The 12,910-nt window shown below is 49.3% G+C and overlaps 1 protein-coding gene across 2 annotated transcripts; it reads left to right on the top strand.

Moving 5' to 3' along the window:
- Positions 1 to 1,325: 1,325 nt before the first annotated feature.
- ADIG (adipogenin) lies at positions 1,326 to 9,034 on the top strand. 2 transcript variants are annotated; one of them, XM_055308108.1, is made up of 3 exons: positions 1,326 to 1,636; positions 5,542 to 5,674; positions 7,410 to 9,034. In XM_055308108.1, exons 1-2 carry the CDS (start codon positions 1,510 to 1,512, stop codon positions 5,634 to 5,636), a joined length of 222 nt encoding a protein of 73 aa, XP_055164083.1. In that variant the 5' UTR covers positions 1,326 to 1,509; the 3' UTR covers positions 5,637 to 5,674; positions 7,410 to 9,034. The 2 variants fall into 2 exon arrangements, 1 of the variants encoding a protein (XP_055164083.1); XR_008662169.1 differs by lacking the exon at positions 7,410 to 9,034 and adding an exon at positions 2,799 to 5,063 and having other exon boundaries at positions 1,532 to 1,636; positions 5,542 to 5,631.
- The last annotated feature ends 3,876 nt before the right edge of the window (positions 9,035 to 12,910 follow it).

Below are 12,910 nucleotides of genomic sequence, written 5' to 3'. Positions count from 1 at the left end.
CAGCCACTGGCTTCCAAGCTCCAGCTTTCCCCTCCTTCCCACCCCTTCTCTATTTTTCTGTGGCTGGCCTTCCTGCCTTTCTCCCTGAGCTGGTATCTTCCTGTAAGGGGGGGCCTTCCTCCCCATGTCTCCCCTAGGTCTACCGCTCACTTCTTGCAGCTGCTCTGCCAGCCTGGAACTGGGTCTCCCTGACTTTCCAACCCATGCTCCATGAGTTGCTGTGGTGCCAAAATAAAGGCTTCATCAGACTGGTTGCTCATTAACATGTCATGTCCTAAGCCTCATCTGGAGGTTCTGACTCAGGAGAACAGGGGGAAGGGTCAGAATTGGGGTATTTCATAGACACTTGCTTATGATTGAGTTAGCTGATCCAAGACCCTCCTGGATGGAACGCAGTGCTTCTGCCTCCCTCCCTTCCACAAGCAGCAGCCATTCTCCCCGTGAACTTCCTGCCCCTATCAGGCTGCCGGTCTGGCCATAGTCTCCCTCCAGCTCAGGAATGTTCGGGCCCTGGAGGTCCAGAGCCTCCTTCCTGCCACAGGCTGGCATGGCACATGGAGGTGTACTAACTACTACATGAATGGACGAATGACAGTTGAGGTGGGAAGAGACAAGAATGGCATTTGAGAGTATTCTCTCCACTTGGGAGACGAAGGAACAAGGCTAACAACTTAGAATCCCCTCACTGAAAACTCTAATGAGGTGTAAAGTTTCCAGATTAAATAGTCATTTATTGAGGGCCTAATGTGTGTTAGAAAGTTTTTAAATGGCAGCCCAGTGACCTAGGCTGGCCCAGCAGACTTGTTTAGCCAACAGTGTTTCAATGCTTGATGCAACATTTTTATATTGGGAGGTTTCACATAAAAGTGCAGATTTGGGGGGCTCTTTTGGGAAGAGAGATGTGGCAATACTGGGCCTGCCTTTTTGGGGGGGGGGCTGCCTTTCCGACGCAACAGTTACTGCCTGAAGCTGTGAAGCTGCCTGCTTTCAATGCACCACACTCCATCCGGTACACCACAGGCCCTGCCACTGCCACAAAGTACAGATGTGGTCAGGACAGGCCCCCCAGAACCCCCCCACCCCCCAGCTCCTGAAAGAATCTGTGACCTCAAATACTTGAGCAGCCACCTGGGGGCGATGTTTATCCCATTTATTCTAACTTTCAGCAGCTTGCTGAGGTAAGAATCATTTCCCTCTTACAAGAGGATACAAGGAGGTGTCCCATGAACCCATAGCATCTTAGCAGGGATTCAAACCCAGGCATGCCTGCCTGGAAGCCTGGGCTTTTGTTCTTGAGCAAACTCTCACTGCCACTAGCTCTGACCCATTAGTCCAAAAGTACTTGTCCAAAACAGCTCTCCCTTTGCCTGAAGGACACTGTGACTTCCTTGTTACATCACTCTCTCAGTCATAATTGTGCTAAGAGCAGAGTGTGGCCCGGCCCACTAGGTCCCCAGGGCAGCCCTGCCAGCCCAGCCCAGGCAGGCCTGGCTTGGCCGCTTACACACCATGAAGTACCCCCTGGTGCCACTGGTGAACGACCTCACGTTTTCTTTCCTGGTATTCTGGCTCTGCCTGCCAGTGGGTCTGCTGTTGGTCTTGTTGATCATCTGGCTACGCTTCTTACTTAGCCAAGGTGAGTTGCCCATGCTGGGCCCTAATCCTGGAGCTGGGCAAGGGGTTCCCGAAACTGGGCAGGGGGTCTCCTGAAGCAACTGCAAAGAGAAGTTTTCTTCATGTACTTTAACCACTGGCTGAGACAAGCAGTCTCCGGTAGGAGCAAAGGATTAGTTGAGTAGAGGCTAAGAGTGAGCACCGGAGTTTGGGAAGCAGTGTGTGTGTGTGCCCACACCTCTGTCCCCTCAGGGCCACTGCTAGCACAGAAGGTCTTTGGTACAAATCAGAAAGAGGTGGCCCCTGCCCACAGATGAATTCGTAAAAGGGGTCCTTTCCTATGAACGTAGCTAGGGCACAAGGCTGGGGGAGCAAGGCGTGGGCTGGATTTCAGCCTCTCCCAGTCCCCCTGCTGGGTAGTTCTGTGCAGTAAACAACTTACACAATGGGATATGGCAGCCCTAGGCATTTATCAGGTGCCAGGAGACCATTCCCGCTGCTTTCTGCCCAGACTATACATCAGGGAGGCATCTGGGTTCTCCGGGTTGCAAGATCACAGAGGCTGACCCTTGTCCTGAGCTCAGCATGTGGCCCAGAGGCACAGGAGGCAGGGAGGAGCCGACCAAGAGGAAAGCTGAGGGCCTGTGGCGGGGATGACCTGCTCCTCAGGTATCCTGTCCCCCTGGGCGTTCGCCTCACCATAGGGCCTCTTCCTGGGGATCGCTTGACCTTCCACCTCCTGCTCCTCAGTTCCAAGACTTTTGCCCAGCTAGGCAGGGAAGTTGCTGGGGTACCGCCAGCTCGGGTCAGATGGCATTGAGACAGGCTAAGCAGTTCATCCCCAGACCTGCCCCACGTTCTCAAATGTGGGCGCTGGTAATGGTGTGATTATTGGGAGTTCCTGGGGAGACCTTCCAGAAAATGCCTGTTTAAAGTATCTCACATTCCCAGGGTGGGTCGCAGCCCACCCCAAGGGGCATAACTCACAATGGGCTGGTGGCTCGTGACTGGCAGGAGAGCCCTTGTCTGTGTAGCGGCTCTAAAGCCATCTCTCTGGAGTCTAGCACCTGGGCCCAGATTTTAGCCTCGCCCCTTAATAGTTCAGAATGATTGCTAACGTTTTCTCAACACAGTACTAAAGGTTGTGCTAAAGACTGATGTGCATAATCTCATTTAATCCTCAGAATAACCCTGCGAAGTAATCCTTATTGTACGATTGAGGAAACCGAGGCTCGGGGAGAGAAGCCATGTGCCCACGTCACACACCTGTGAAGTACTTAAGAGTGCCGCTTACCTGGTGTCAGTCACATCCTGGCTCTGCCTCCTACCAGCTCTGTGACTTTGGGCAAGTCCTCTCTGAGCCTTGGGTTTCTCATCTACAGGATGGAGATAATACTGGTTCCTACCCCTTGGGGGCTGTGGAGAGATACATGTGAAAGGCAGGGCACCCAGCATGTGTACACACATGGCACCTACTAGATGCTTATAGGCTGACGAATAATCCAGTCCGTGTTGGTTTTGTCAAGGTAAGAGGAAGGGTAGGCATGGCTTCAGATGGCTTCTCTGGAAGCGAGGAGACGCCTCACCTAAGGTCTAAGGCACTCCTCTCCAGCAATTCATTCTCCTTGAAGGCCTCGCTCTAAAGCCATCCACAGCCTGCCCCGCCCTGCCCTTTTCTCAGACTTTCTCCCACATTCCATGTGGCCCTGTGCAATAAGGCATTGGTTATTTGCCAGGACCAGAAACTGTCCTTAAAGTGAGATGAGCAGTCCTCCCTCAGTAGCCTAGCCCAGTCTTCTTGGAGCTCTTAGTATTATCTCACCGGTACTGTCCTGGTGCCGGGGTTGGGGCCTGCCAGGGTTCGGGGGAGCTGGTTCTCAGGACACCCTGACCTGTGGTTTTCTAGTCTGCTGTGGACCTTATTGGAATCAATTTGGCCAGGAATCCAGTGTGAAAAGCAGATAGGACTAGCCCTGATCCTCCCTACCTACCCTGCCTGGCCTGGCTCAGCAGGGCAGTTCCAGGGCCCAGGAGGCAGCTGGTTTGAGCAGGGAAGACCATGTGGCCCAGGAGGATGTGCTTTCTTAGGTAGACACGGGAGCAAGGGGAGGAGAAGGGAGCTGCCTGGCAAGCTTGGCACTCAGGCAAGAGGTCGTGGGCAGCTGAGCCCTGGGGGCAACACTAATCCTGGACAACACTAACCCATGACATGAGGAGAGAGGATGCAGCCACAAGTGCCCTTCAAAGAGAAGATACTCTGCTGAGGACATATCTTTTGTGATTGGAAAGGAATTTGCAGAGAGAAGAAGAGAAACCTCCGGAGATGGATTTAGGGCTGATACATGCCTTTTGAGGGTCCTGCCCACCTTGTGATGGTCCTTGGAGTGAAGTGTTATAAATTCAAAGCTACCTTTGAATCCCCTGACTTGAAACAAGTGTACCCAGTGGAATTGCAGGGAACTGGCACTGGGGGTGCTGATCGGAGTCCAGCACCACCACTTCCTGCCTGTGAGCCTGGACATTCTACCTTTCTGAGCCTTCCTCATCCGTAAACACAAGTAACATTAGTCATTGCCTTCAAGAAATTGTCAACAGGATCAAATGAGAACATGCACATAAAACACTTAGCACAGAGCATATGTGCAAACAACAGTCACGATCTGTAGTGATGAGTGGTCCCTTCAATCACACTGCTTTGTAAAGCATCATCACTGCCAACTTTGATGAATGCCTGTTGTACGTGTTCTACTTCAGTCAAACCCTCATTGTAGAAGAGGCTGAAATATGCCCATTTTACAGCTGAGGAAATGGAGCCCACCTTTTCTGTCTCCTGCTCTTGGTGTGCCAGCCGAGGGCTCTCTTCAGCCTCCATTACTTCTCTGCCACCAGTGAGACACCTGAAGAATATAGTAAGAAGGAGAGTCCCCCCTCAGCCTCTCCTCCTCCTTCACCTTGCCTTCCCCAGATAAATCACATTAGCAGGCTCATGTATCTACCTAATAACACATGCAGGTTTTCCAGAAAAGTAGGGGGGCGGGTAGTTTTTACTTGTTTTGCAAAAAAAAGGAGAATTTCTCTGAAACTTGCTTGTGCTGTATCATAAACATCCTGCAAGTTGAAAGCTACAGGTCTCATGTGGTTGTTTTAACAGCTTCTGACATGCCACTGGATGGATGGGCCAGCTCTTTATGCAGTGGGCATGTGCCACACTTCCATCGCCCAGGCCGCTCATGTTGGACACACACACACACACACACACACACACACACGTTTTCCAGGTGTTTTATTGCTTGTGTGTGTTTCCCCACAAAACAGTGCTGCAGTGGAAATCATTGCACACATACACTCAGATATTTGTTAATAAATGGACTGGTGGGTGAACGGATGGACGGGCCAATGGTTGGATTTGTGTCTCCTCAGTGCCTGCTCTTGGACTACACTCAATACAGGTAGGTCATTTGCTCACCTCTAGGGCCTGTCTCTATTTGATAGGTGGGGATGGCCACTTTCTGAGTCATAAGACAAACTTTTTGTCCCTGGTCACCTTCGAGGTCCTAAAGTCTTTTTTTTTTTCATCTTTTATTTTTAAATTTTTTTACTTCAATTAATTAACATATAATGTATTATTGGTTTCAGAAGTCGAGGTCAGTGATTCATCAGTCTTATATAACACCCAGTGCTCATTACATCACGTGTCATCCTTAATGTCCATTACCCTGTTACCACATCTACCACCCCTCTCCCCTACAGGGCGGGCCCTGAAGTCTTCCTGAGATCTCAGGGCTGTCCCATGTCATGATTCTGCCTTGGTCTCTTGGTCTCAGATATGGCTGCAGGAATGGTCAGGCTTGGTAGGGGGCTCCTTTTGGGTGAGGGGTAGGAGACAGGATATGACCACCCAAAACGCCTTGTCTTGTACCTCCACAGATTCAGAGGAAAATGACTCAGATTTATGCTTTGACTGGGAGCCCTGGAGCAAAGGCCCAGCCCAGTTTTGCTGGGAGGGGACATTCCATAGCTAAGAGGAGGAGAGACCCTGCTGGTGAGCCTCTTCAGCCAGGTGAGACCCTTTTGGGGGGGCGGGGGTGGGGAGCAGGAGGGGGAGCCTCAGTTCCTACCCAAAGCCTAGGTGGCTGCCATGTTGGAGGTCTGCTGTTTGGGAATACTCTGCTTCATTCTGTCGGAAACCTGTTTTCACCATGTTGGAGAACCAGCCTCCTCTGCCATGAAGAGTTCCTTTACAAAGGTCCCCTACCCTTTACCTCTGTGACCTCACCTCCCACCACTCTCTTTAGGGTCTTTGCACTGGCTGCTCCCTCTGCCTGGAGCTTTTCACCCCACGTCCACTTGGCGCACTCCCTCACCTCAAATGTCCCCTTACATTTCTGCCATAGCACTCACCACCTCCTGACGTGTCTGATAATTGTTGCTCTAAATCCAAAGTGCTTGATTGGCAGCCCTGGTGGCGCAGTGGTTTAGTGCCACCTTCAGCCCAGGGTGTGGTCCTGGAGACCCGGGATCGAGTCCCACGTCAGGCTCCCTGCATGGAGCCTGCTTCTCCCTCTGCCTGTGTCTCTGCCTCTCTCTCTCTGTGTGTCTCTCATGGATAAATAAATAAAATCTTAAAAATAAATAAATAAATCCAAAGCATCCCAGCACTCCTGACACACATGGGGCGGGGGGTCAACAGCTATTTGTAGAAGGAATGACATGATGCCAGTGATGACAATTGCTGATGGTCATTGGACACTTAACAGGCACCTGTGCTGAGCACTTCCCTTTCACAAACTCATTTGTCAGATCCTACGAAGATGGTATTATTCTTACCTCCAATTTGCAAATAAGAACTCTGAGTGGCAGTGCAGTAAGTAATTTGCCCAAAGTAACAGGGCTCTGGTGGCACCCACTGAACAGCTGCAAAAACTCATCCATTCCCCTGGAGTTAAATGTCATCCTTGTGCCAAAGACCCCCACACTCTAATTGTCCTTCTCAACTCTATTATCTCTTTATACCTTTTCATGGCCGGAAGGGGAGTCTTGATTCCCTTGGCTATCCAACAGTGCAAAACACAGAACGTGATCTCCTGCCAGCTTCTTTCCATCTCGATGAACAGCACCTCCATTGATTGCCCTCATTGCTTGAGTCATAAATGTGGAGGTCAACCTTCACACTGTTCTTTTCTTCCCAGCCCACATCCAGTCCATCAGTAAGTCTTAAACTCTGTCCTTCATGCACCCACTTTTCTCTGTCCCATTGGTTTCATGGCCTGCCCTATTCCAAAGTCTGCTGATGCCAGATGTCACTAACCCCCTTTTGCCCCTTGTGGTCACAATGTGTGGAGCCCCTGCCTGCATGGGGTGAGAAACAGGGGCACTCACTTAACCTCAGTTACACTGATTCTTAACCCTTCTGGGGCATGGGGTTGACAGTTGAGGGTACTTTCCCTGGAAAAACACACACTGTCCTTACACTCAGAGTTCTGTGTTCAGGGCCAGCTTCACAAGTAGTAACCTGTGCAGTGCCATGAGGTCCTATGTTCTCAAGAGCCCCATGCTTGCTTTGATATTCAGCCGTCGCTTGTCTTAAAATTTTTAATTTTTGAGTACGGGGCCCACGCATTCATTTTTTAATGGGCCCACAGATTATGTAGCCTGTTCTGTTTGTGTACAATTAGTGGGGTAAGAAATGGAGACTAATGGACTCTGTCCAGAATCCTGTCCCATTTATATAGACCCCTTCTCACCCCATCACACATCTGTTCCTCTCTCACCTTTCATTCCATTGTCATCCCTAGACTCAACCTGCCATGCTTTTCCAGCCTGGTTTTCCTGGAGTCAGCTGGGTGGTGGCAGTAACCGAGGTGGATGGGAGAGACTCACCGGTGAGGGAAGAAGAAGACCCTGGCAAGTGAGGTGCTTCCCTAGGGCCCCTGACTCATCTCCTCCACCAGTGGACTCAGGAAAGCCTCCAGAGGACCCTGCTCTTCTCCCGCTACAGATGACCTCCCAGGGTCCTTGGGGAGGAACCCAGGCCTGTAAAGATGATATAAGCAGAGACACAGGGAGAAGGTGGCCAACTGAACTCAGAGGAAGTCCTAGGACAGGGCTGGGCTGGAAGGTGTGAGTCCATATTAAAGGAACGAGGGGGTTCCTGTGCTCAGGAGACCCCTGACAAACCTGCTGGGCCTGGCCACATCCATTCACTTAGCAAGCTGTGGAGCCTGGGCCCAACCCCTGGCACTGACTCCAACTATTGCTGACCATCTTTGGGAATGCCTGACTCCCATCTGTTCAAAGGGCTGGGGATCCTGCCCTCAGCTCCCACTCTCTGATTTCATACTCCCTGATACACCTTTAGGTTGACTTTAATAACAAATACTCATTTTATAAATATCTACAGAGTGGCTATCATAGGCCTAGTTATGATAAAAAAAAATAGCTCACATTTTATGAGCGCTTGCTATGTACCAGGTACTCTTCATGTGCTTTACACAGGGGTTTAACCCTCGCAAGAATTCTGAGGTAGGGCCTTTGGCTATCCCTGTCTCAGAGATGGGGAAGATGAGGCACAGAAGGCCAAGTAACTGGCTTGGAGCTACACGGTGGAGGTGGGGTTTAAGCCGAGGCCCTGACTCTGCTGTGCCAGCTCTTCTCTAGGGAGAGGTGTGGGGGTGATGCAGGGGAGGCAATCCCCTGTCCTTACACCCTCACGGGTACCCCAGAGTTGATAGCAGAAGGGGCCAGGCCTTCCCAGTGTCCCCTCCTCTGCCACCCCACATCCCACCAGTCACCACAAGCCTCTTCAATTATCCAGAGCAAAGAGAAAGGAACCTGAATTATTAGCTCGTCTGGAGCTCAGTCTCCCAGCTCTGCTTTTTCTGCCCTGTCAGAACCATCCATCCAAAGCACGCATCGGAACGTGCCCTTCCCCCTGCTTAAAGCCCCCTATGGCTCCCTATTGTCCTAGAGCTGAAGTGGAGTACAGAGCTGCCCTTTGGGAGATGGGCCCCACCCAATTTGCTGGACCAGGTTTCTGTTCTTACTGACAAGACTGCCGTGAACACCCTTGAACTTTTATCTTTGTGTACAAGTGTGCTTCTATCTAGAGGGTCAATTCCAGGAGGAGAAATTGTTGAATTTAACATCTCTGCATCCACATTTTGCAGATGTTGCTGGATCACCCACCATATGGTAACACGGAGGGTGTACATTAGGTACCTGCCCCCCGGGCCTTTGCCCTACTGTACATGTCCCTCCCAGTGCGTGCGTGCACACACGCTCTCTCTCTCACATATTCACCCCCACACACACCGCCCCACCCCTTCCTGCACACACGCCTTGTTCTAGCTGAGGAGATTTTGGCAACCTGCGTTTTCCTGGGATGTTTCCTGGCATTGAATAAATACTTTTTGGTAACAGACATCCCCTCTCAGACTTTGGCAATTTCTCTAACTTCCCGGTTCTGTAGCGTCTCATGCACTGCTTGATCGCCTCTGCCCCATCTGCTGGGAGGGGTGCTGGAGGTCAGCTTCCGTGCTGACCTAGAAAAGCCAGGGGAGCCACCAAGCTTCACCCTCCTGCCCCCAGCCACTCTGGGGGAGCCAGGGGAGCCTCCTGCAGGAAGATCAGACCCTGCGGAAGAATGGGCACTGCCTGGCACTGCAGGGAGGGCATCTGGACATGTGCCTGGGAGCACCTGCAGCAGAAGGCAGGGGAGACAGCTCCCTGGGGCTCCTGGCAGGTGAGCAGCTCTGCATGGCAGTTGGTGGGGACTGTGAGGAGATGCCCTCCCTGCTCTGGGTGGGAGGCTGATACCCGGGGCCTCTGAGGGATATGAATTAAGGCCCCTTTTTAACATTTTGTTCTATAAGGCAGGTTGTGTGTGTGTGTGAGTGTGGTAAACACAGCCTGTGATCTTCTAGTACTGAGCTCCCCAAGAGACATCATCCCTATTAGAGCAGCCGTGGCTGAGTGCCTGCTGCTGTGCACCTGCCCCAGTGCCAAGCACTTCCCATGACTTGTCTTATTTGATCTTCACAACAACCCCATGAGGTGGGTCATCATTCCATAGTCAGATGTGGAAATGGAGGCTCATAGAGGTTAAGTAATTGACCCAAAGTCACACAGCCTGGAAATGGCTCATTTTTCTGACTGCTAACTGAGAGGTATTTCTCAAGATCCATGTCCTGGATGATGCAGCTGAAGGTGGTGGTGTTGATGTTCATAAGAAACACGAATAAATTCAAATCAGTAAGTGGACAATGTCTCTCTCTTTGTACCTCTTGTCATGACACATCTCCCAGGCGTGCCCTTATTTTTGACCTCTAACCAGAGGCTCTAGAACCTGAGTGCAAGCCCCTCCCTCCCCACCCCCAGGAGCCTCAGTGTCGTCCTTGGCAAAGTGAGGCCAATCCTCCCTGTATTAGTTTCATGTGGCTGCCACAACAGAGCATCACGAACTGGATGGCTTAGAACAACAGAAATTTATTGCTCCACTGCCTGGAGGCCAGGAGTCCAGAAGGCACTGGCAGGATGTGCCCCCTCTGAACCTGTGGGAAGGATCCAGCTTCTAGCAGCTCCAGATGTTCCTTGGCCTCTGGCTGTGTCCCTCCAGCCCTGCCTCCCTCTTCATACAGCCTTCTCCCTGCGTGTCTTCCCATCGTCTTCCCTCCGTGTATGTCTGTCTGTCTGTCCAAATTGCCCCTGTCTATAGAGACATCTCATTTGTGAGGGCCCACTCTTATGACTGCATTTTAACTTGATTACCTCTGTCGATACCCTATTTCCAGAAAAGGTCATATTCTGAGATCCTGGGGGTTAGGACTTCCATGTATATGTTTTAACGGCACACAATAATTTCTGGCACCCTCTTCTGTGAGGATCGAATGTGGCCATGCGTGTGGAGCTTTCAGCACAGTGCCTGGCTGACACTTTATAAATGTTCCATAACCTGCTGCCAGAAGAAAAAAGTTGAGCACCTGGAAATAAGGTGCTTGGTGTACATCATGCGCCCAGGCACAATTTGGGTCCTTGACTTGTTTTATCCCCCTGAACCTCTCCTCCTCCCCGCTTTCTTTCCAGGGTTCCTACTCCTAAACGAGATGATAACAAGTTAGATTTTTTGTTACAAATCAGAAGTTCATTTATTCAGGTTATTAACTTGTTTACTCATTCCAAGCATTTATTTACTCCTCCACTCATTTGTTTTTCTACCCACCCACCTTATGGTTCACTGATTTATTCATGCACTCATTCATGCTCTAATATATTCATATACACACCCCATATGTGCTGTTTTCCCTTCCTCTGAATGCAGAGAGTATCAGGGAGTATTAGGGACCCGAGGGTTTATTTGGGGTTCAGGATTCAGGACTTTTTTTTTAAAGATTTTATTTATTTATTTATTTATTTATTTATTTATTTATTTATTTATTTATTCATGAGAGACAGAGAGAGAGAGAGAGCCAGAGACACAGGCAGAGGGAGAAGCAGGCTCCATGCAGGGAGCCCGACATGGGACTCAATCCGGGATCCTGGGATCATGCCCTCGGCCGAAGGCAAGCACTAAACCTCTGAGCCACCCTGGTGTCTCAGGATTCAGGACCTTAAGCTACAAAATCTCAGCTGGGTCCTTGTGACTGTTTGGTCACCTCGGTTGAGAACTATGTCACCCCTCTTTCTAGTCAGCATGCCTCTGACAGCCAGACTAGAATTTTTAAAAAGCCATTTCTCCCCAACTATAATTATGGCATGTTATAGTGTTATTATAGAAATTCAGACAGTATAGACGTGTATATGCCTATTCTCCAGAATGTACTACTGTTAACATTTAGGAATGTTATACATTCCTTGGTATATATATACATATACAAACCTCTGTGTGTTTGCTTCTACACAAATAGGATCATGCGACCCATGTGCCTCTAGGCTTCCTTTTATACTTTAATTAATTTTATGGACAACTTTATAGGTGAGTAATATCAAAACTAACCCATTTATAATGGCTCCCCAGAATCCAACTGCATGGCTGTCCTTTGTCCTTTGGCTCATTTGAACTGGTCCCTGGCTAATGGACATTTAGATTTGTGTGGGTAAAACTCATTCCTGGAAGTATAACTGTAGATTTCAAAGGAACAGTTAGAATCTTAATGGATCCTGCCCAATTGCCCTCCAAAGATTTCTAGCTCAGAACACACCTACGGCCAGGGAGCCCCATTGCCTTACTCATTTCACCCCATGACCCAGAGACTGATGTGGAGAGCAGATTTAGGGAATAGGGGATCCTAGTCCTAGGATAACGGAGCCCACAGAACTCCTTGGTGTGAGAACAACTTCTAGGCTCAGGGAGAAGAGGGGGAGCTCAGGGAGCTCATTTCATTCATACAGTGTATTCACTGAGCTCCTGTGAGTTGGGTGCTGTGTCCCATCCCAGGCAAAAATCACTCAGGACCTCAGGACATGGCTCTTTTTGAGAGACAGTTGTAAAAAGCCAGAGACATATCTGTCTATCATCTATCTATCTATCTATCTATCTATCTATCTATCTATCTATCATCCATCCATCCATCCATGCACCTATCTACCTACCTACCTATCAGGGCTGTTCTCCTTCCCTCCCTTTCCCTCTCCTCCCTTCATCTCTTTGTTCCTTGTGGTCCTGAGGCTTTTAGCACTGAATTCACTATAAGACAGCCTCATCCCCTCAGCCATGCTCAATATTTATCAATGAACAAAGGAATTGTGTTGCCTTCCCTTTATTATTTAAAACAAAACAGAAACAACATCCTTACTTCCAGCAGTTTTTCAAACTCCAGAGTTCTGTACATATTTTATTTGAATTTGATCTTTATTATATTTTTGAGTATTTTTAATATTTTAATTTTGTTATTTTTTAAAAAAGATGTTATTTATTCATGAGAGACACAGAAAGAGAGGCAGAGACATAGGCAAAGGGAGAAGCAGGCTCCCTGCGGGGGAGCCAGAAGTGGGACTTGGTCCCAGGATCCCGGGATCACACCCTGAGCTGAAGGCAGATGATCAACCACTGAGCCACCCAGGCACCCCTATATTTTTTGAGTATTGAGACACTAGTAAGATGTCACACACACTCAAGTGTGTTATATCCCCAACATTTTTGTGCATCAAAATTATATAGACGCATGCTTTAAATTGAACTTATATAATGAGTTTATAATAGTATAATTTTCCTTATTGATTTCTAGGAACTCTTTATATAAACTTGATAGTAACTTTATCATTTGTTGCAAATATCCTATCAGCTGGTCACTAACTTTGT

Source organism: Nyctereutes procyonoides, unplaced genomic scaffold, assembly GCF_905146905.1.
Source record: "Nyctereutes procyonoides isolate TBG_1078 unplaced genomic scaffold, NYPRO_anot_genome, whole genome shotgun sequence".
In the NCBI taxonomy this organism is placed as follows: domain Eukaryota; kingdom Metazoa; phylum Chordata; class Mammalia; order Carnivora; family Canidae; genus Nyctereutes; species Nyctereutes procyonoides.
Note: the sequence above shows the minus strand (reverse complement) of the source record. Positions and strands in the feature narration are given on the sequence as shown.

Excerpts from the sequence above, each read along its gene's own strand:
- ADIG (XM_055308108.1), top strand. The coding sequence starts at position 1,510 with ATGAAGTACCCCCTGGTGCCACTGGTGAACGACCTCACGTTTTCTTTC. Across the intron at positions 1,637-5,541 it reads ACGCTTCTTACTTAGCCAAG|ATTCAGAGGAAAATGACTCA; the intron begins GTGAGTTGCCCA and ends GTACCTCCACAG.